Here is a 23,723-nt window from a genome sequence, read left to right on the forward strand (position 1 = left end):
CTTTTTTTAAAAAACAATCAGAAGGATGCCCACTTGCTATTGCTAACTGAAGCATGGAAAGAAGGTATAGACCAGTTGTCTTTGATCCTTGAATATTTGAAACAAATTCAATGTAAAGCTGAACCAAGTTTCCCACACAAACAGCGGTGGCAGATTTATTTCACTTGAGATACAAATGCATGTCCACATGACAGGCATAATCTGACCAGGAGGTGGAGGAAATGTTTCTCTAAGTAAGCGCAGGGAAGGAGGGCGAGAGAAGGCTGGCACGGTTAAACATTCTGGATTCAGAAATGCAGTGCCCCACAGGTGCCTCTGCACACAGGCTGTGCAATGCTCTGCACTCCTGATATGCAAATACAGCATCTTTCAGCAACAGGATCCAGAATCAAAGAGCTTGGTGGCCCACTTGTTCAAACTGCTTAAAATTACTCTTTCGTGCTGTTACTCTTCTTCACTTTCATTTTCTGGTTCCAAATCAGAATCACCATTGACTTCCTTTTCAACAGTCATGTCTTGTTCATCAGATTGCTCCTCTTCATCTTCATCCCAGTTTTCCTGGGGGAAAAATAAAACAGAAATGTTTGAACCTTTGTCAGTCACACCATTTCTGCTACAAGCAAATGGGAGATCTGGTCCAACTCCACTTACGTCAGAGTCTTTATCTGCAATCATCTCATCATCTGAGCCTTCCTCCTCTGAGGAGTCTGCAAAGAGAAAACAATCTCTCGGTCTGGTGGCCAGGCTTTGAAATGTACAAAGTCCAGTCCCACGTGCTGCCCAAACTGTGCTATTTCCATACCAAAACTGACTCCAGCTGGAGATGAGGTAACCAACATCAGTTAAGACCAGGTCACTTCCGTTACCAGTACACAGGGTGAAGATGCAGTAGGAAAAATGCCAAACTGGAAATATGCACTCACACACACGGACATCCCCTACCTACACTGATGTCCTGCTGACTCAAACACAGCAGTGCCTTCACTCTATCTACCTTAGCACAAGGGCAGGTAACACCAGAAATTTTAGGTTGCCAGGTAAGTGAAAGCAGCACACTGAACTTCCAATTCACTGATTTCTTCATTTGTGAAGCCAGGCTGGGATGGAATTAAAGGAGATAAAAGGTAAGGCAAGGCAGGAGTAACTAACTACAAGATGTCTACATCATTAGCTACTGATTTGCCTGCCATGGACATCTCACAAAACCCCTTTATCTGCCGACTGTACACTGGTAGATAAGCACAGAACAGTCATCAGGTGAAGGCTGTCATGTGAATTCAGGAGCTGAGCTACACTTAGCATGTAACACTTACCATCCTCATAGACCAGCTTTGCAGTCTGATTAACCTCGGGTACATCCTGAACTGTTTGTGATGCTGCAACCTGAATGGAATTTGCAGATTAGCCTAAGATTAAATCATGTATTTTGACTTAAAAAGACAACAAAACTCCTAACAATGTAAATGAAATCTACATTAAGGGTAGCACACATTAATTCACTTACAGTATGGTTTGACAGCCAAAAAAGTACAAATGACAAAGTAAAATCAGAGAGGCATCTGCCCCACAGTGGCCCAGTGCCTCCTATTTACTCCTCTTTAAAACCCTATGGGTGAGCAGACACATTTGGCAGGATGAAGTTGTCCCAGTGAGCAGAGACTGACAGGACAGTCAATTAATGGTCTGCTCTGAGCATTATCAGCATCCCTGAACAGCAGCTGCATTAAAGTGCCCAGGACAAATCACATCAGATGCAACCCCAACAGGAAGTCAAACAACACCCCTGCACATCCCATGTTATGTAGCTGAAGCTCACCTGGGTGACGAGAATGAAGAGTCTTCCATGCAGACGGGAAAGCTTTTGCAAAGTTTTTACTCTGCTCTCCATCAACTGGTATAACATTCCCAGCTGAGGAATAAGGTCTGGCAACTTGGGAGAAGAGATGGATGAAAAAAAAATGAAGCTGTTAACAAGCACATCCCCAGTGTTTTTGGTTTTTTCATCTACTTTTGTATGTTTGGAGCAAGCAACACTTGCTTACATTATTCTAGACAGAAGGGAGAGTTGAGGGCTCACAGGAACCACCTGCAGCCTGATTTATTAATACTTAGCCATGTTTAGAAGTAAGTATCATCTACTTTTAAAGCATAGCAGTTCTTAGATTCCTTTTCCTTTCCAGTCTCTGCCACAGGCAGGGGTGTAGCACTGTTCAGAAAGCTGTGTAAGTGAACATACATCGGTGTCCCAATGCAGCCTCAGCAACGTGTGCAGGTTCTGCTGCTCAGCAATGCTTTAACAAATGGCAGAAAGGACTGACACTGCCCAAATGTCTTTTTCTTAACCCAGCAAGAGTGCTGTATCCACCACTTGTAAGGCAAGGCTGGACTTCACAAACTACAGCATTACTTCCTACCCTGCCAGCTTTGGCACACCCTTATCTTATAAATCTGGCCATGCCCAATACAGCCTCCATATGAGCATTACAAGAACAAAGAAAACTTAGTTCTCTGAGATCTAGTGGCACAGGCTAGATTATTCTTTGGCAGTAATTTTTTTCCCTCTCACAGGTGTGACATAACTTATCTTAGTTTGACTTTGGGATGGCTATAATTATGTCAGGAATGACTGAGACAGACAATTTATCAGCAATGTGCTGTAGGTTCAGCAAAAGTGGTGTAAGCATAGCTCTCTATACATTGATTTGGGCACTGCCACATGCAGAGAGCAGGAGACAGATTCCTGAAGAAAGAAAATACCTTCATGGAAGCATTTAAATGTAGTTTTACTTAAGTGCATTGGCATGAATGAAAAATACTTACTGTGGAAAGGTAGGATGCATGTAGGGTAAGAACAGACTTCAGCCATCGAACCATTAGTGAGGCACTGGAATAGAGAAACATTATATCCAAAAATTATATCCAAGAGATACTGCCTAAGAGACACCCATTTCACATCCTAGATGCTAAATAGTCCTATATAAAGTTCCTCTTTAATTAGAGAGCAAGATAAATGCTCTCTGCAGATGGAAATGTAAAGTTTGGTTATCCTCATGAGGTATGCAAGTTATTTGTTAGGAAAGGAACAGACATTTCAGTGAGGGACTAAATTAGGCAAGCTCAGGGGTCTGTGCTTCTGAAATCTTTTATGGATGGTCTCAATGAATAAAAGATCAAAGCATGCTACTTTCTTCTCCACCTAAAATGAGGGAATTAATATTTAGAAAAAAATAAACTCAAACCCAAACCACAACTTGGCATGGCCCATCTCAACAAAGCCGTCCTTATAGCAACATAACAAGACAGAGGGGGGGAAGCTGGTTCTGTTATTAAACACCACATGAAGAGATGTCTAAATACATCTGATAAGTAAACAAGCTCTACACCTGAGCGTTATTTTATTTAGTGATCTGGTCCATAATGTAAACATCTGGGGCCTTCAGTTACCTTCTCAGGGTTACACGCTTATTTCAGGCATAGTTTTCCCTTTTTAATTTCACTTCAGCCACCCTGACCAAGCACTGCTTTAAGTATTTAAGTTCCTCTTTTCACCTTCAGTGAGGTGAGTTTTTACCCCCAGATGCTGCAGTTTAATTGGAGTTACTATGAAAATCTATCACATACATAGTAGGAGGGACCATAACACACACATGTGAGAAGTTTTAGGTGAATTGAACTGTAGCTGAGCTGTCTCTTACCTGTATGGGTTGCCTTGCAATCTCTTTGTAAGCTAAAAGGATAAAAAAAACAGTCAGCAGTAATTAACAAACATGATGAGTTTAAAACCCCAACATGAAATCATTTGACAGTCCCAATACTGGGGCAGAAAGTTTTCCAGGCATTTGAAGTATGCTAAGATTAACCACTGCCAGGCTCCAGAAAATTACACTGCTGGCTCTACCACCCTCTACACAGGCTAGTAACTTGCTGGGTTTCAGTATTACAAGAAAGCTGGAACTCTTAACATGCAAAATATCCACTGAAGCTTAAACCTGGCAGGAATAAGCAGGAGGAAACTTTTCAACTCTGTTCATCTGCTTAGTAGAGCAGCTGTTACACGGAGGACAAGTTGGGGAAACAGGTGAAGAAAGTATCAGGTAAAGGCCATTTCACACAACAAATCTCAAGCTTGGAAGAAGACAGTTACACAAAGGTCTGACCATCCACTGAGATTACAGAGCTAAACATATAGAGCTAATCTTGCACTTAGATTCCCTGACAAAGGTCCCAGGGAAGAAACAGAGCATCTCACTAACATAAGCCTAAGGAGGTGCTGTAAGACCAAATATTCAGCACCAGGTCATCTGCCTAATTCAGTTAAGATCAGTACCATAAAAATAAATTATCTTATTTGTGATCAGCACATTAAAATACAAAAGAAATTGAACAATTAACTTATGTAATAGAACATCATTCACATAACAAGAGCTACTAACCAATGTTTGGTTTAAAAAGTAACGTCCAGTCAAGGCTAATCATTAAAGTATTTCTGTCCAAATAAAGAGTTTATTTAATATCACTGAATAAGCAGTTCAGAAGCCAAACCCATTTTAAAATTACTACTAAGTGATGTTCAAAGTACAGCAAATGGACCTTCTGATGCTTCAAATTATCATCCATGTTAGTAGTTGAAAAGAAGATGTAATGGTGATTGCTTGCCATGGACTAAACACGATTAAACAAGCTTTTGCTTAATCTCTTCCCTTCCTTTTCCCACATAATCATTTACAATAGTAATACATGATCTAATGCTCTTCCTAGCTTTGACAGTTGACACTCCGTCCTTTGATTAAGCTTCAGCCAGGAAAGATAAAAAGTGTATCAGGGATAAATTAAGAAACATTTCAGTCCTCTTATGGCACCAAACCAATTTCAAAAATAAAGAGACATATCCTGGATTTTAGTAGCTAGAAGGCAAATCACATGTGGCTTGTGTAACAGTACGGGAAGTGCATGCTCTCTTACCTCATGCAGCAGTGGAATGACAGCATGCATAGGCATTCTGGCTACTGTGTTCTTTACTATATTTTCTTTCCTTGTGTTAAGCACTTTCTGTTAAAATGAAAAAATATCATCAGAGAATAGTTCAGCTTTAACATGTGTATGAGCAACAATCAGCAAAATCAAAAATTCCTGCTTGTATCTCTCTCTTCCTACTCTACTACATTTGTATGCTGAGGATAATGAGCACAAGATTTGCTATGAAAAGGAGTTTCATTTTCCAAGTCAGGTACAACTGACAAAGTAAAGGCACTCAATAAACCCTTCTAAAACAATCTAGCATTGTGAAAAATTACGCATTACAGGCATATAAAAATCTTCCTCAATATTTTCTGACTTCCATAAATAAATGCCTTTCACCAGCATCTGTGACAAGAAATTTCTATTCAGCATCAAATTCTTAACAGTCTCCCACCCCAGTACTATTATGTCCTCCTAGTCCAAATGCAAAGATAAGCTTTTCAAGTGAAACTTGTCATTAATTCATTTTTCAAACAGCACCTGCTTGAAAAACGTACCCTCAGGAGACAAAGCACAGATTATGCTCCAGTCCAAGCTAAAGGGAAAATGGCTGCATTGGTAGTATCACTTGTAAAACATCTGAACTGTGACATAACAAATTTATCATAAACAAAGTGCCTCAAAGATCAGGGACTGACTCAGAAAGCAGGGCAGGTAACAACAGAAAAGTAACACCACTACTGTAATTCATAACAGCACTGGCTTGAGCAGCAAATCAGCAAAAAGCAGCTGGGAGAAACAACAGGTTCTGAACTGTTCAGCCTTCCTGGCTTTCAGGAAGGCTCCCCACCAGTCCCAGTGAACAGATTCAACAGCACACACCGAGCTTGCGAGACTTACATTTAAGATTTGCGCATCGTTGCTTTCCAAGCCCTGAACCAGCAGCACAGCAAAGCTGTCTGTTTGGGGGAGGCCACCAGGAGTTTTGACTTTGCTTACATCAATATCCAATGCCCCAAGGCGCTCCTCGATGCTCTCCTGCAGAGGGGAAATAAGGGCAGTGCTGTGTCAGTGTGGTTGCTCACAAACAGCAGCTGAAAGCAAAGCTCCTAACTTAGAGCATTCCCGCTAATTCTGCTGGAAAGGAACACAAATTTTGTGTATTCTTTTAAATGCACTGACAGAAGACAGCATGAGAAAACAAAGGCAGATGAAGTTTTGGCTAAAAAGCACTAATCTGTCTTGGCATAGGCAGCAACAAGTGTGTGACAAAGCTCTGCAACAACCTGGCAAAACCACAGACAAGGCACAGTGGGCTTGAATGAAGGAAATGATTCAAGCAGGGGGAAGTCTCTTTCATACAGAAAGATGGCATCATTAACCTTTCTACCACAGCAAACAAAGCAAATTCAAGTTCACCTAAAGAAGGTCTAGCAATAATTTATGTTTCTAGTTTCTTCAGTCTTGCTGAGTTTGAAATAAGAAGCCCTTTACCTCTGTCTCTCCTGGTTTCCTCTTGTTTTTCTTTTTCTCCTTTCCCACGGCTGGAGTTTTGACAGCTGTGCTATGTCCTGGAATGCCAGGTACTAGAACTTTGGCGTCCGAGTTCACAACAGGTGTCTTTACCTAGGACACAGAGAGAACCACATTTGCATGAATTGCTCCTATCTTGAGCTTTCTTCCCATTCAAAATACGGATTTTATTCTGAGACTCTCACACGTACGGTAAAACAGCCTGACACAAGCCATTTTCTTGACATAAATATTAGGCAAATCCGACATTTAAGAGAATGAATAACCTCAAGAAACAGACAGCTAGTTTTCATAATTAACTAAAGCAATGGTCTCTTTGGAATCACCTGTGAACCACTTTTCTTACAAGATTTTCCTGTAATATTCACAGATCTGTTTGTATCAAACAACAAATACTTGGATGTTTTGCTGGCAATAGATACCACCTGTGCTAACACTCAGCTCCACATGCAGATTAATTCAGCAGCCACTGGAATGCAGTAACTGACCAAGAAAAGCAACACAATGTAACAGCAAAAGGTAGTCACTATTCCCTTTAATCCCAACTCTTTTCTGCTAGGGATTGCTCAAACACAGAACTCAGTTGTCTGAATTAGGCTGTGCCACGGTGACAAAAAGAGACACCTTAGTTTATCCCAAACAAGCTAAGGTGTCATCTTCAATGAACACAAAGGAGATGGAATTTTGTATTTAACGACCAAATGCTCCCCTGACTCACAGAGAATGTAAGGCAGTATGCCACTTCCAGAATATCAAAAATGCATTTTCTGCTACTTCCAGAACACTTCATTAAACCATAGCACTTCTATCCAGGCCTTTTTTTTTTAAAGTACCTCTGAAGTGATAAAAGTATAATCTATTACACTGAGCAAAGCAACTTCCAATTTCCAAAAAGTTGATTTTCTGCATCAAGAATTTTATCACAGAACACCAGTGGTGATAAAGTACTATCCCCTTAGCTCACCACACTCATCACTGACCTTCTCCCCACACGGCATGCTCAGACAGCCAAGAGAAATGCGTCTTCACTGGAATTCAGCAAAAAGCGAAACCAAGATGGGTATCATCACTGCATGCCACTCAGACCCTGCACCTGTCCCTGCAGTTCAGCCCTGCCACCCAGCAGCTCCAGGACTGAGCAATCAGCACAAAACCCTGCCTGGCTGATGGAGCACCAGATCCAGTAGATAACTGAAGGGTCAGAAAACCAGCGCTGTCTGCTCACTTCACTGATATTCCAAGCAGTTCAGATCTTCAAGGCCTTGAATATGCACAATGATTAAGAGCTGTACAGCCTATCTCTAAACACCCAGGGGATCCTGGAGAACACAGTGCCAAGTGGCCTCAGGGGACACTGCTGCCATGCAAGTGCCAAGCTCACATTCCCAGGTCCCCGTGAGCAGGAATACATGAAGGCCACACCAAGAAAGAGCAAAAAGGGCTTGCCCGTTAAGATTCCACTACATTTTATTTAGACTCTAAAACAAAGTCATCCCACCTTCACCCCACACCATCAGGGTCAAAGAAGCTGTACAACAGACTCCAAGGGAAGAACTGATCTTAGGCAGAAAAACCCCACCAATCAGTCCTGTCTCTCAAGCAGATCTGCTGAGTTACAAGAGGGCCACCGTGTTCACTCGCACATGCCAGGACACACACGGACCATGAAGGTCTCTTTGCCCACACCTGCCTGAGTGCTACCTCTGCAGCTCTGAACAGGTCCATCCAGAAATCTACTGCTACCTCTGCAGCTCTGAACGGGTCCATCCAGAAACCCAAACTCATTTGAAGAGACCAGTGAATACTACATACTTCGTTTCTGAAGTAAAACAAGAGAAGCAACAACACCACATTTCATGCAAAGCTCACCTTTGTTACAGCAGCATCTGTTCTAAGTGACAACACTTTCTGGATGTCCCGTACCAAACATATGTGGGATTCACTGGTGTTCAAAGACTAGGAGGACAGGAAGAAAACCAGTTAATGTATCTGACACTCACACCTGTGATTCATCATGCTACTGACAAATGAGAACAAATTCCACTGGTATAAATTAGAATGAACATTTTTTTCACTCTAGAATAGCAGCTCCTTTACATATCTGCCTTTTGTTACCATATCTCTATACTCTCCAAGGAGGTTTACACAGGTAAACTGGAAGTGTATTAAAACCAGTTTCAATGGCCCAACTCAGCAAGAGCCTAAATGGCAAGAAACAGTCAGCAACGGCACCAACCTGTACTGCAGCTGAAAAAATGGAAGAATACAAATTGCCTTTCCAAACAGCTCGGGGCCAATAGTCACAGCTCCCAAAACAAAGGCAAGGAATATATTTTGCATTGCTATATCATTTCAAAACAGTAAAAATAAAAATAACAAACCCAAAATTTCTCCAACTGGAAGCAGCATGCAGTCCATATTACAGAATCCAAACCCTCTCAGTTAAGTTTTACATACCACTTTCTCTATGATGGGCTGTAAGGCATTTCCATACACCAGCAGCAGAGACTGTTTGTCTGTGCAAAATGCAGCTGCTAGAATAGGGACTGGTTTCGGTGTGGAGTCCCCATCGTTCCCAGGTGTTGCTATCTGAATAGTACAGTTTGATGTTAAGGGTTTTTTGCAATAACTGGAGAAAAAAAAAAAAAAAAAAAGAAATTAAAAAATTCCAAGATATTTAGCTTGAACACTTCAATATCTTGCACATCTAAGTATCTTTCATTAGCAGATCCTCAGCAAACTCAGCCATTTTACACCTTTTACAGATGGCTAAGATGAGGCATAGACACAAAAATCTGGCTTAAAACCACACATAATACCAAAGTGCAACACAGTCCCCAACAAGTGAGTTCTTCAAAAACGTGTCCAGTAACCCAAGACAAAGAAGCAGCTGGAACCTGGTTCACAAGTATATACAAGAGCTTAAAGGTAGCAGCATAACAAAACTGAGCTTTGCCTTGCAGTAACCCCAGACCTTTCCCAAAGACACTCTCCAGATGAATCCTAACTTACCCATTCAAGATATGTTCAAATAAATGCAGCTGCCCATCTCTGCACACAACTGCTAACTTCACAGGCTGAAAGAAGGCACAGTAAGAGAGTTTCATTAGATAAAAAAAAAAAAAAAAAAAAAAACCCTTCTGGAAGTTCAGGACATCAAGAGACAGCTGTATGGCTACAATTTGAACTTTTTCAGTATTTAAGAACATTACAATAAATCTGAAAAGAAGATCAAAGATGTAATCACTCAGGAACATTCAGTACAAGTGTCAGAAGATTAATAAGGTAACTGACAACTGTTCTTTATCACTAGTAACATACCCAGAGTTAAACAGTTTGCACAGTAGCAGACACATGTCTAGAGGCACAGCTCTGCAAAGGCACTGGCACTGAGAATATGCTTAGAGGAAAGAAACTGAGATGACTCCAGAGAAACTAAATGACAGGGGTACATTACAGAATACTCTCCAATACATGCAGGAGGAAGGAACTGGAAATATTAGAAAAATACAGCATGAAATACTGCTCTGAGAAATGGAATTTAAAGGCAGAAGGAGAAAAACACTTTAAATAATTATGGGAACAGTTTGTGAACATCTTTCACATTCACACATTTTTCAAAAGGCAATCACTTTGAAAGACTTGTGCTGTTAAAACTGGCAAATGTAAACCTGGCAAATGTACACTGCTACTTTAACTCATTCAAGGCTAGTTAATGCCAAATGCAGTTACACTGTCAAAAACACTTGAAATCGGGAAAAAAACAGACCCAAATCAGATTTTTAGACATAATTTCTTTTGCATTTTTCTTTGCTGCCGAGTTCTAACAACCATTTTAGTTACTAATTTATTCTAAATAGGAAACAACTGACACTTCCACCATCATTACAAAATTTCTGAAAAAACCCACAGAATTTGCACTTAGTAGCTTTGAAAAGGAGCATTTCAAACTATCAGCTTTATAAATGCACCTGTAATAAATATCCTTACACCCACGAATTGGCATTTGGACCTCATCTCTGCATAACAGAACCCAGATACAAACCAAGCCTCTTTCTTTACACCCTTAAAAGGAAACTGATGTGATAAGTGAACTGTTGAAAGTATTTGTTTATAAACTATTGCTCCTACCTCTTCTTTGACTTCTGATACAGTCAGGTCCACAAAAGTTGGTTCATCTGTTACTGCAAAAGACATCACAGCATTCTTTTCTTTCCTATCTGATCTGATCTGCCTGGAAGACACAAAATGTACACATTATTTACCACAGCACAACCAGCATCCTCTGCACCAGACAAGCATTATAAAGCCTATAAATCACTAAATGTGGTGGTATCTACTCTATGCAAAAGCACCACGCTGACATTTCAGTGTTCAGTGGTCCTAATTTCTAAGAGCAAAGTAACTCCCAAGAGAAACTGAGCAAGGAAACTTTGCATAAACCTTACAAGAAGTGCAAAGAACAAGGAAGTTTATTACACAGTATGTTCTGGCACACACTAGTGATACAAATGGCAACTGGAAGCATGCTCAGACACAGCCAAGGAAAATCTCGTCTTCACTCAGCAATCAGTGAGTCGAAACCACCAATAAAGAGATCATCACTGCATTTTTCCAGAGTGCCCCTTCTGCTTTACCTTGTTTAATCACAATCACTTGATGACTCTATGCTGAAAAGCGATCAGTCACAAATTATGAAAAGCTTACATACCACACACTCAATAATCGGTCGTGTATAGCTCCAGACAAGAAATAAAGTCCTGTAATTCCATCAAAGGGTTTACTTTCATTTGTAGGTTTCACTGTGGTAAACATTAATGATGACACTGATGTAGCATGGCCTGTGAAATGCTAAGAGAAAAAACAGGATCTTTCCATGATTGTCCTAAGCAGTCATATGGCAAAAATCAAAACATTAGTTAACAAACATTAGGAAAGAATCAAGCATTACTAAGTCAACAAGGACAGCTCAGTGGTTTTTAACGAGTGATCAGTTTCCTTGCATTTTTGTACATCAAGGAAGCTTTTTCTGACCTGCCAGATATTTATCAACATTTTAAAACTTAAAAGGGGAATCAAAGGCAAATTCAGTGGGACTAAATCCATGCAAAAGAAATCACATCCACCTGTAGTGCTGTTACTGTCACAAAGCACTCCCCTCTGCCCCCCCACCATCTTTACATTTCAACCTTTCCAATGGAACTAGATTCAATTGCATTCTCAACTTTAACAATGGACACACGTGCGCTGACACTGAATTTGGGCAACACATCACCCCCAAGGGCCCCCCAAAAATTGGTTCTTCAATCTACTTTTGCAAAGAGTGGTTTTGGTCATTATAGAATGCAGACATACATGGTAGCTGCCATGTGCCAGCAAGCCCACAGTAACAGCACATGTTACACTCACCTGACAGGAGATTCAGAGACTATCCCTGTCCTGTCTGCTAGCAGGCAAGAGAACACGGCAGCATTCACGATCAGCTAAAGCATGGCCATTTGCTCAATGTCTGAGCCCTGCTCAGGGAACAATAAGGAGTTGCTCCTATGCCTTCCAACTGTTTCAACAGCAAAACTGATAATGCCATCAGTTACATGAAGTTTAGCAAGGAAACTCGAAGGCTTTGTGGAGGGACTCATGTTAAAACCCATGCCAGCAGCAACTGATACGGTGGTGAACTACTGAGTTCTCCTGACAGAAGGGTGTCAGACAGGGACCCAGTTAAAAAGAACAGCATCCATCTTTCTCCTACAGCCTTGAGAGAAGATGCTGGCAGCATGCTCAGAACCAAAAATTTAATGTCCTCATTCAATTCTCAGCAAGTGGAAACCACAGTTTAGGGTACCATCACAGCAAAAATTTCAGCAATCCCAACACTGCTAATTGTATCCTCACACACAGTGAAATGTTTTAGATGTCTGATCAAGGAATACAAGATAGGTAGTGTCACCAATCAAGAAGGGCATTTTTTTTCATCTAGTTTAACAGAGGTACTTACTCTGTAGACTTCTTTGGTCTCCAAGTCCCACAGTTTTATAGTTCTACCAGCTGACAGCAGCATTTTTCCATCTGGACTGATGCATAGACAGGTGACACTGCTATTGTCGCCTTTCCACTTACTAGAATTTGGATGGAGTTTTTGTACAAAAGGAGAAAGATGGAGAAATACAAAAAACAGTATCATTAGGATAATCTCAAAACCACCATGATGGAAAATTTAAGGTAAAATTTAAAAACCAGTGATTTAAGTAGTCAAGTGGACAAAGCTATTTTGCTTCTGCACTTCGCCTTCAAATTAATTTACAAAAAAAAAATCACAACTCAAAAAATATGAAGTTATTCAATACTGAACTGTTGACTTCTTTCTTAATACTTGCTTTTTCTGTTCTGAATTCCTCACAAAGTTTTCTACTTCGAAAATTAGGGCAAGAAGAGTCATACCATTTTCAAGACTTCTCTATTCACCAACCCTTTCAAAAAAGCCTTCTGAACACTAAAATTCAAAGTTTCAAAGCCTATTCAGTTACTGGCCCTCCTCCCAAGTTTCTGAAGTCATTGACAATAATAAACTTCACCTTAATGGTCTATGGTTCAAAGCACTACTTTAAAAAAATTAAAAAAAAAAAAAAAAAAAAAAAAGGAAAAAATTAAAGATGCTGTCCTGAAAAGCCTGAATGTTCTTTAGAGAAATATTGGTACTATGTGTTTCTCACAGGACAAAACTGCAAGGAAAGCAGTAACACAAATCCTTTACAGATTGGAAGTAGCCTGCAACCCACCATGTTTTGATTGCAAACTGCCTTTCTGGAAATACTTCTAAGTAACTTTCACATGCCCAAGCAATACCTCTTCTGTTTTCTAAATCAGGGATCATTTACTGTATTGCTTTTGATAGAAGCTGAAAATTTTACAGCTACAAACGTGGACAACATTGCACCTTACAGAGAGTATGACAAGACTTTGTATTCTCCTCTGAAGACAAGGTCATGACTAAGAATTTAAACCATTTATTAACATAAACCAAGAAGATATTTTAGATGTACTAAAAAGACGAGTGTAAACTGCACAATGCAAAGTGCAGCAAAAATACCATGGTTTTCACTTTGCATACTCTTTATATAATTTTTACAGGAAAAGAGTTTTAAACAGGATCTCATAGGACATATCCAGAATGCTTCTAAGTAGTCAAGAGCATTTAAGACATGAAAAAGAGTGACAAGAAGTCATCCAGAATGTTTCAGTCTACTTCTCTACAACATCTTGCCTTGCCTCTTCAGAGACTCTCTCGTCCCCAACAGCCTGTCCCTCTGCCAGAGGTTTCATGTGTGCTGCACACACCTCCTGAAGTGGCTCCACGTGGACTCATACAGTAGTTAAGAAAGTCAAACCTAAAGCCACATGGTTTCAATTCCCTTTTCAGCAGTCCCTACCTCCACAGGAACATGTCTAGAAGCCTCCAAATCAAATTTAAAAAATATAATACCACTTCTCTACCCCAGGAGCAACCATCCTGATTTCTCTGCGGGTTACACAAACATTAACTTCCAGGTCCTGACAGGTGTTAATGAATGCAGGCACTCTCACATGTACATTGGGTGTGAACAATTGATCCTTCTGGTAGGTAAAACTTTCGGACAATTTGCTCCTTCTGGTAGATAAAACTTTCAGAGAACTGATTTCTTCTACTCTTTCCAAATTGAGTTACCTTAGGTAACATTAACACAGAAAATGTTCAGGTAAAAACCATGATGTTACACTGCTCATGTACTTTCTATCTATATACTCTGGAATGATTTTCTGTTGCCATCTTTAAAGAACACAGTGCTTCAAAATACATTTCAAAACCACAGCCTCCCCACTCCATGGTCCCTGGTATGGGACAGGGCAGAGGGAAACATCCAAGAGGTATGACAGCAAAAACTCTCTTTTTCCGAGAAAGCAGCATGGCTGGGACCCATCTCCAGAACTCGTACGTGAACACACACACTGTGGGATACAAACAGGGTGAATGAGATGTCCATGGGCAGCTTCAGAGCTTTGATCTCACTGGATTCACAGAACAACAGTGGGATGCTTAGCAAGACCTTTAGGAAGGCAAAGAAGAGGGGTTTCTCCACAGAAAAGTGCAGCACGATGTATGGAACATTCTTTTGAAACAGGGAAAGAACCTATATGCACAGAATAATCCTGGAAACAAGAGGGAAGGTTACACAACAAATCCATCTGGAAACTATTTCCAGGCACTGAAAGGCCAAAAAAGGGTTCTGGGCACATCCAGCATAGGAGCAACTCCTTATTGGCAAATCGTGTCTAACCCACCTGATTGCCTTAATGAGACAATCACCTTGGCTGATGAGGGGAGACACTCTTAAGCTGTCATAAGCATTGCTGAAGTCCAGGTCTCACATATCCTTGCAGCCAAATTGGAGATATATAGCATGGATGGATGGTCTCTAAGGAGAGCAGGATCAGGCTGCACCACTGAGTTCAAACAGTTGTGATCACTGGTATGAAGTCCAGCTGGTGGCCAGTCAGTGGTGTTACTCCCTCTAAGGACATCCCAATACTGCTTAATATCCTCCATAACTGCCCCAGTCTCAATTAATGATCTCAAAACAGGACAGAATGCACATGTAACAACTTCACGCTCAATCCCAAATTAGGGAGAGCAGTTGATATCCTGGAGGACAGGGCTGCTACTCAGGGGGAATCTCAACAGGCCTGAGAAAAAACAGGCTGTCAGAATCTCAAAATTGAAGAGGAAAACATTGGGGACAAATAGCTAGAAGGTAGGTTTGCAGAAAAGAGACTTGCAGTCCTCACAGTAAAGCTGAGCACGAGCAAGCAGGGAGTCTTTGTGGCAATGAGCTCAGCTGTGTATGATCTGTATGATCTGCATTAGCCAGCGCTGTCAGCAGGTCAAGGAATGGGACTCCTCTGCTCTGTGCAGCTCTTGAAACTGCACCTGACTCACTGCACTGCGTTCAGTGGGACAGGACAGCAAAGTCACTGACATGGTGGGGTAAATCCAGCAGAGGCACCTCAGGCACTAGAGCACATAATGGAAGAGGGAAAGGTGAGGGAACTGGATGTGCTCAACTCTGATAAAGAAGGCTAGAGGGAGATTTTATAGCCATCTTCTGCTACTTTACATAGGGTCTCAACATATTACAACCTGAGGATGCATCTCTTTCCTAGGGATACCACTGATACTACTGATGATGGGCTGCCTGCAGTGCCCATGCCAACCTAAATAAAACCAAGAGCGCTGCAGTAATAACCAGCAGTGGAAAACATCATAAAAAAACAAACAACATCAAGAGAAGGATCAATGGGCCATTACACGGTAGGCTTTTATTGAAGAAAGGTAACCAGGACTGTTAATAGAACTCTTGGCTAATTCTTTGAAGTCTAAAAATATTGACTTTAATACAGAAGAAAATAAATGCCTACACCAGACATTTTGTTAATCTGCACTGAGCTCAATTTTGCTCAACAGTACTTTTAACAGCAGCAGCCTGCTCAGACAGCCAAGTGGAAGCGTCCCCACTGCACATCAGCAGCAAGCGAAACCAAGTGGGTTATCATCACAGCAAGGCCCTTAGAGCAAAGCTGGGTGCATGCAGCAGGTTTTACTGGAATGAGATCTTCCAGTATCTACTCAAGGAAGTTTTTCTAGATTTTAGATTTTTCTGCTTTCAGTGCAACTTTTAGTCTTTCAGTCTAACAAAAAGTTAGCATGGAGGGATCCAAACCCCTCTCAGAACAGTTTCATCTAGCCTTTCCAATACACAGAGGAAGATACTCAACTATGACAATTATGCTTTCATCCCTTAATAAAACCACTTCTGATCTCAGAAAAATAATGGCCAACAGTCACTTTGTGGGCATGAAGCCTAGAAAGCAGAGTGCAGCATTTCCAAAACCTGCAAGGGAGAAAACACACAAAAGCAAGTGTAAAAAAATTCAAGCAAAAAGCAGCACTACTCACCACTTTACTTTGCAGGTCTGTGTGCTCCATTCCACAATGTGTTTGTCATCTGAACAGCTATACAAGCAGCAGCTGTCTTGATGCCATCTCACACAGTTTACTCTACTGTCATGACCACCATCCTACAAAAGATAACAGAGGGTCAACTCACTGGAGTAGCCTTGATGACTGAGTCATCCCCACATCAACAATGTGAACAAGGTGCACTTTTGAGATCTAAATTCCAATCACTGGCATCTTAAAGAGTGTGTGTGGTTTTACAGAACACCCATGACAGTTATATTAATTAAAGATATCTCACATTTTGGTACATACACCCAACTATTTTGGCTTATACAGCCTAGAGAAGATGTTGTCTACAGTTTCCTTCCACAGGGAAGCAGAGGGGCAGGCAGTGATCTCTTCTCTCTGGTGGAAAATGACAGAACCAAAGGGAATGGCAAGAAGCTGTGTTGAAAGGGGGGGAGTTAGGGTGGATATTATGAAAAAGTTCTTCACCCACAGGGCACAAGCTCCCCAAGGAAGTGGTCACAGCCCCAAGGCTGCCAGAGTTCAAGAAGCATTTGGAGCATGCCCTCGGGTGCACAGTGTGGCGCCCAGGGCTGTCCTGTGCAGGGCCATGTAGAAGCCCAGAAGATAGTCCAATGTGTATGTCTCAAACACTGATAGCCATACAGCCAGGGAACCAACCAAGGACTGTTGGTAAGAACACACTGTGGGAAAGAACAGCACGTGGCTGGAGGAGGAGGTCATGTGAAGGTAAAACAGCACTTTCCTGGTCCATCCTTGTTCTGGCTCCTGGTGATCAGCACAGCACAAGTACAGGAAAGAGTCATGCAGTGGGCCTGGTCTACTGACAAAAGGAACCTCCAGCAGGGAGGGAGCAAGACCACCAAAGACCACTCCAAAGCTCTCCAGCCCATTTCCAGAAAGGGCGAGAACAAACTGCACATGGTAACTAATTTGCATAAAAAGGGAGAAACTAGGCTCCAGGGTGGGCAGAACTTGTCTGTAAAAAAATGCTTCCACAAAGCTTGAGCAATGGATGCCCCAGGACACTGGACACCCCATCAGCTGGTTTGATGCTGGAGCAAGGACTGGTGACTTTTCTTTGTGCATTGCTTTCTTTCTTCTCTTTTGCCCTAACCCTTATTCAAAATCCACTGCTGTGCTTTTATATAGAAGACACCGATTTCCATGCCAAGTGTATAATTTACTGATAAAACTTTGTAGATTTTGTGGAGCCTGTGCCTTTTGTCATTCCTTTTTGACCACAAGCACCTACACACCCGCATGCTCCCTTCAGTTTCAGGGTGGGATGCTACTGGAAAGGAGATCAATTTTGTTGATCCCTTCCAAAAAACCAAAAAATTGTCTTGCCTGCTGTTTCTATGCACACAGCCAAACAAGGCCAATCATATGAAATCTGCTCAAAGGAAAGAATAGCCACAGGTGTCTTGCTGAAGTCATCTAAGTGCCTCCTTCCTCAAGGGCACTCAGAGGGGAGCAGCCTTCCCTTTGTGTTAGCATTCAGGAGCAGACTATCATCAGACCAGAAGACCCTTTAAGCAGTATCACTTCTCTTAACCACCAAAATCTCTGCAGCTCCAAGGATAACCTTGAATGATTTAGGAAAATATTTAATGGAGTCTATTTCACTATTTGGATTGTAACAACCTGCTCAGATTACTCCCAAAGGTATTGATGCAAATGAGCTTTGACCAAGACAAACTATATTGCAGCACGATATTCTGTTCAGTAAAGATAGCTAAAAGTAACATCTCTTATTTTAACAGGAATAATCTTTTAATTCAACCTATATGTAAAAAGAAAAGTACTCATAAAATCTGCAGTCTTCTATGGAAAAAGAGTGTTTTCAAACAAACTATAACTACACTTTTCAAACAGTTTTTCCTTATAATGGGGTTGATGTTTGTTAGTTACTGTCACTTGCATGCATCATATTTCTCAGAAATTACTGCTTTCTCTAAATTCATGAATATCACCCGACCTACAATTTTGAGTTTAAAAGCAAAACTATACCCAAGTATCTCAAAAAATATTGCATGGCCATTCATATGGATTTATTTTGCTTGTTATGTAACCCACAACTCAATTGGAGGTGCTTGGGAGTTTGGAAAGGCAAAATTAAGGTCACTGTGTATCATTCAAAAAAGATCATGTGCTGAGAGAGCTCAAGAGCTTCCATAAGGGAGGTAAATTTACAGAAGAGTCCATCAGTGTGACACCTTCTCAAGTGTTGATGAGTTCTCTGCCCTTCTCTCCCACAATGCCATGCAGGAACTGTGGGTATGAGAGTCCCACCGAGGATTTAACTCTCCAGTGAGGAATTTCAGCATTAGTGTTATTTTTATTGTAAAGTAGCAAATCCATGGACAGTGTTAAGACATTGCTCTAACTGAGAAACCAAGACTTTTTGGCCTAAACGGACTGAAACCATCAGTGTTTGGCAGCATGTGATGAAGAGTGCACTACTTACTAGCTTGCTCTGTAATTCTCCTTTTACTGTGTTGTATAACAAAATGCTACCAACTGCTGTACCAATAGCCAGGATATCTAACTGCTTGTCCACTTCTCCACCTTCAGACTTCCGTTTTTTCCTCTGGGGGCCATCCTGGAAAATCAAAAGAGAGAAACTGTGAAATAAATCACTCTGACTGGCTAATCTCAGTGTTAAAGCAGAGGGAAGAACAGCCTTAAGAGAGATTTGAGACCCAGACAGCCAGCACAAACACTGCAAAGGCACAAAATGAACACTGAAGTGTACACAGTACTAGAAATTAATCATGTACCTTCATGTACATGGTAACAAACTTGCTATGAGTCACTTGGAAACACCTGGTGTAGGCCATTTTGCTACCATCCCAACCACATGCATGTGGGAAAAAACACATTTAAGTTTTTTACAAATTTCCTGCCCCAGAAGCAGAAGTAAAGATTAACACATTCAGAAGACTTCATCCACAAAATGGAAACGCTTGATCACAATCAATTTATTTTTTCTCAAAAGGTAATCAAAAAAGTCTTGTAAATCTGAAGCTTTCCTAATGCTTGTTAAAAAGAACGTGCTACCCCATTCCAGTGGGAAGTGGCTGGGATTCAAAGGGAAGTGCTCTGCCCAAGCCCTGTTGTCTGCACCAGAGGTCCTCATGATCAGGCAATTCCTAAGTCTTCACACTCTTGCTCTGCAAGTGCTATCAGTCACCCGAAAGAGGGATTTCACTTTGTCTCCTTTAACCAAAAGTTTGAGAATGCAGATCACTGGGTAGGGAAGAAGGAATAAAACTGGTTCTTAAACATGTGAAACTACAATAAAGAGGGCAGAAGAAGCTATCATATTCATTGTCACTGGGTTAATTGCACACACATAAAAAAAAGAAAATAAAAAAAATGTTCAAGGACACAAAAAGAAAAAAAAATCACTAATGCCACTGATTAGTTTTTAAATTGGACCTTGGTAAGTCTCCTTACATTTGTTACACCACAGCAAAGCATTCTCTCCAATTTAAAAATTACACACATGCTAATGCTTCCTCTACACAACAGATCTATTTTCATTGACAAGCAGCCTGAAGAAGCCCAGGGAAAGTGATAAAATGTGAGCAACCAGCTCTGTTCAAGTGCCATGTGCTGCAGCTAATCTCTTTTACAACAGACATGACACAGTGAACACAAATAATTTCTACTCAGGTTCAGAAATATGACAATCAGGATGTGGTAGTTTTCACCACAACTAAGATCTGAAGTTTGAGGGTTTGATAGTAAAGGATAAATACTTTAGTTCTTTGAAGCAGGATTTTCTATTCGATCTGTATTTAACAGCTACACCTTTCTGCAAATAAAAGTGTTTTGGTTTAGACTGAGAAATACAAAATTGCTGTAAAGAGAACTTTTACATCAAAAGCAGACTACTGAGAAAAGAGATTACAATTAGGGTTTTTTTTGCAAATAGTAGTTTAGGCTTTATCTTTGCTGAGAAAGAAAACTTTATAAAATATTAAAAAACAGATGCTGAGAAACTAATGGCAATTAACTGAAACTGCAGTCTGACATGCAAAGACAAAGGCCACAGAGTGGAGATGCAAGTACAACTCCTGTGTTTTCTGGTACTTTTCAATCTTTTTAAGTAGTTTTACCAATTACCCCACACATCCCTGCTGCAAAGCAAAACCAAACTTAATAGCGGACTTTATTCTCTTCCACTGAATAAATCTTTCAACTAATTTCTTTTCAACCTCCATTTCAGTTTGCTATAGCAAATTTCCTTGGAACAACTCAAAGGCACAACAGAATTCCCACAAGTACAGAGTTATTTCCAGGGTCAAGAGAAAGCAAGGGGCAGTGAAGGTTTCTCCAGGGTTTTTTCCACATGCACTTCTTTACTGACCACCCCTTATCAGCAACATGAGGGGAACACTTTGTCAGAAAGTTCTACAGGAATAAATGCCAGTGGAAAGCTCAGACACCTGTTAATGTTTGAGATGATTTGGAAAAAACACCTTAAGAACTTAAAAAAAAAATCAAATCAAACTTCCCTACTCTACATTAAATTAGCACACAGGGCAAATGACACCTACACTTAACATCCATTCACTTGTGGATCAAGGTCTTAAATAGAAGAGCACCCTGTTGTCATGGACAGGACAGGATAGCATCAGCTTCCTTGTCATTTGATTTCTTTTTCAGATTTATGGAAACCCAAGCTTATTTAGAAATCCTTCAACATTGCCTGAAAAAGCACAATGTTTTCATTAGTAGAGATGATGAAGTTACTTGAAAAGGAACTGGGCACACATTTTTCCATAGTGTTCTTCCTTGACTTGATTACCCACTGAGACTTTCTTAACAGAAATCTGCTGCTCACGTGAAATAAAGCACTCAGAACACTGAAATGGGGAGAAATCTAAAGCTCTTGACACTTGACGGTGACAGAGCAGTTGCAGCTTGTTAGGAAGAAAGTGGAAGAAGGTGTTTTGAATGTTGGAGGTCCACCCTTGCACAAGACACCCCACGGAGCAGGAGGTGATGAACACTGCACACAGGAAGCACGTGGAGCAGGGAGCAATCCCAGTAAAGCCAGCCATCATCAGCAATTCCAGAGGCTGCAGTTCAAAACGTGATTTCTAATATTCCCCTGTAACACATGGCCTCTGTTAACATGGCAGCAGTCCAAAATATACTGACTTTAAGTGTAATTTGGCCAAACACCATTTATAGCTCCCTACTGGCAGAGCTCTATCCCTGACCACCTGATACTAGAACTGCCTAGACAGACGTCAACTCTCCAGGAACAAAAGACTAAATAATGCCAGAAAAAAACCACATTTAATAAAATGTTTTTGGCATAACTATCCCGGTTTTAGTTCCACAACTCAGTCTAAGGAAAAAAAACAATGACTTTTAAAGGTTTTATGGCACAATTATTGTAAGAAACAGTATGTTTCCCAGCTCCACTTTAAAATGGACAGCTTTCAAGCAGGGGACAGGATTCAAACTACTGGAATAACTAGAAAGCACTGAGAGGTGGCTAAGGTTACTTTCATATAACCGTAGGCCAGATTAAATTCAAAGACCTGTGGGGCTTAGGAGCGTGTCTCTAGAAAAGCTTTTTTTACAAAAAGTTTTAAAAGCCCCCCAGAAACTTTCTGGGCTTGACTTATGGCACCACAGCAGTGCAGTGTGTGTGCTTTAGTTTTATTTCTTACAGGAGAGATTAACCCCATTTTCACATGCCAGTTTCAGTGAGCTTAAGAGCAAAGAGCCTATACAGCTTTGCAGCTAACGAAGGGATCCTTTCTACTTCAAAGTTGCATGACACAGGAACAGGCTCAGACCACCTAAAAATGACTCTTTCTACTTCACTCTTTGGACATCCTGGGAGTTTTCAAAGTTCAGGGACTAAGCTGCTCAGCTGAGCAAAACAATACTGCCCTCCTCTGGGTCGATAATCTGCGTTTTAAGCATTCTGAAACAGCCTGAACAGCGTTTCAAATACACTGAATGGCTGATATACCGAAACACACTTTAAAAAGCACTCCTTACTTCTTATGATAAAGGGGGTGGATTTCACATACTTTATGCAGGTTTTGCACTCTTTTTTCCTCGGGAAATGGTATATTCCAGCTAAAGAATTACTTCAACATAAAGAAAACACAAAGGTACCCCAGTATATACTCCAGATATTTCCAGGTTCAGTGTTCACCTGAGGTGACGTTAACTAAAACTCGATCCAAGGTGGAGAACATCCAAGCACTCCTGATGCACGCTGTGAATAAAAACTACTGAACACCTTCTTGCAGGATTCCTGGACTCGGGAAGATGAATCATAGACAGTGTAGCAGCTTGCACGGGAGTACTTCCAAGGGTAAGGAAGCGTGGAGAGATACTGCCCTTACCGAACTAAGCGGGTGCACAGCAGCTGACCTGCTCTGCAGCATCACCGCCTCAATTACGGCAAGACGTGCCATCAATTAACATACCTCACTCCTTCAAGGAAGGCTTCTTCCACGCCGATAACACGAGAGACAAATGGTTTTCAACAGTCAGTGCTTCTGCCGAATTTTTGTTTAAGAAAAAAACCACAAACCAAAGCCTCCAGCGCCGCCTCCCCCACCGACACGTGAAATTCACCTTCAGCAGCCCAACGCTGGGAGGGGGAGCGGCTCCCCCCGCGCCCCCCCATCCCAAGGCTTGACACACGTGGACTTCCCCTGAACCCCGGGGCCACGGGGGCGACGGGACGGGACGGGGCCCGAACCCCGCGGGGCCCACGGGACCCTCACCCCGCTCGCCGCGCCCCCGCTCCCCGGCCCGCCCGGCCACATGGCGCCGGGAGGGCGGGGTGAAGCCGAGCGGGCCGCGGCCACGCGTCAGGGCCGCTCGGGTGGCCGCCATCCCCACCTCGCTCCTCACGCGTGCCCCCTCCCCCGCCACCTCCGCCTCCCCGCTCCCTCCCCTCACGCACCTTGCTGGGGGGCTGCCGCGCCCCCGCCGGGGCCCAGGCCAGGCACGTACAGGCGGCGCTGAGGTGGGCGGAGGGCACGAACTCGTGCTGCAGGCGGCTGCCGGCCGTGTCCCACACGCGCAGCCGCCCATCGGGCCCGGCCGAGGCGAACAAGCGGCTCCCGCACGGGGAGAAGGCGCACGGAGAGGCCGCCATGGCGCGCGCTCCCCTCGCCGCTGCCCGGCCCGGCCCGCCCCGCGCGGCGCATGCACCGCC

At 42.0% G+C, this 23,723-nt stretch overlaps 1 protein-coding gene and 3 non-coding genes across 4 annotated transcripts; all 4 read right to left on the reverse strand.

Moving 5' to 3' along the window:
* Window positions 1–124: 124 nt before the first annotated feature.
* Window positions 125–23,703, reverse strand: WDR43 (WD repeat domain 43). The gene is made up of 18 exons (XM_068186521.1): window positions 23,469–23,703; window positions 18,984–19,118; window positions 16,484–16,605; window positions 12,491–12,611; window positions 11,204–11,343; window positions 10,624–10,726; window positions 9,505–9,569; window positions 8,950–9,121; window positions 8,362–8,448; window positions 6,454–6,585; window positions 5,860–5,997; window positions 4,963–5,049; window positions 3,696–3,727; window positions 2,821–2,884; window positions 1,817–1,930; window positions 1,314–1,383; window positions 652–707; window positions 125–558 (listed from the first exon to the last, which is right to left on the reverse strand). The coding sequence occupies exons 1-18, from the start codon at window positions 23,661–23,663 to the stop codon at window positions 445–447; spliced, it is 1,947 nt and encodes a 648-aa protein (XP_068042622.1). The 5' UTR covers window positions 23,664–23,703; the 3' UTR covers window positions 125–444.
* On the reverse strand, window positions 7,489–7,567 carry LOC137472035 (small nucleolar RNA SNORD53/SNORD92). The gene has a single exon (XR_010997990.1). It is a non-coding gene; the product is annotated as a small nucleolar RNA SNORD53/SNORD92 (small nucleolar RNA).
* LOC137472037 (small nucleolar RNA SNORD53/SNORD92) lies at window positions 11,019–11,102 on the reverse strand. Its single transcript, XR_010997992.1, has one exon. It is a non-coding gene; the product is annotated as a small nucleolar RNA SNORD53/SNORD92 (small nucleolar RNA).
* On the reverse strand, window positions 16,011–16,088 carry LOC137472036 (small nucleolar RNA SNORD53/SNORD92). Its single transcript, XR_010997991.1, has one exon. It is a non-coding gene; the product is annotated as a small nucleolar RNA SNORD53/SNORD92 (small nucleolar RNA).
* Window positions 23,704–23,723: the final 20 nt, after the last annotated feature.

This window comes from Anomalospiza imberbis, chromosome 3 (genome assembly GCF_031753505.1).
Source record: "Anomalospiza imberbis isolate Cuckoo-Finch-1a 21T00152 chromosome 3, ASM3175350v1, whole genome shotgun sequence".
In the NCBI taxonomy this organism is placed as follows: Eukaryota; Metazoa; Chordata; class Aves; order Passeriformes; family Viduidae; genus Anomalospiza; species Anomalospiza imberbis.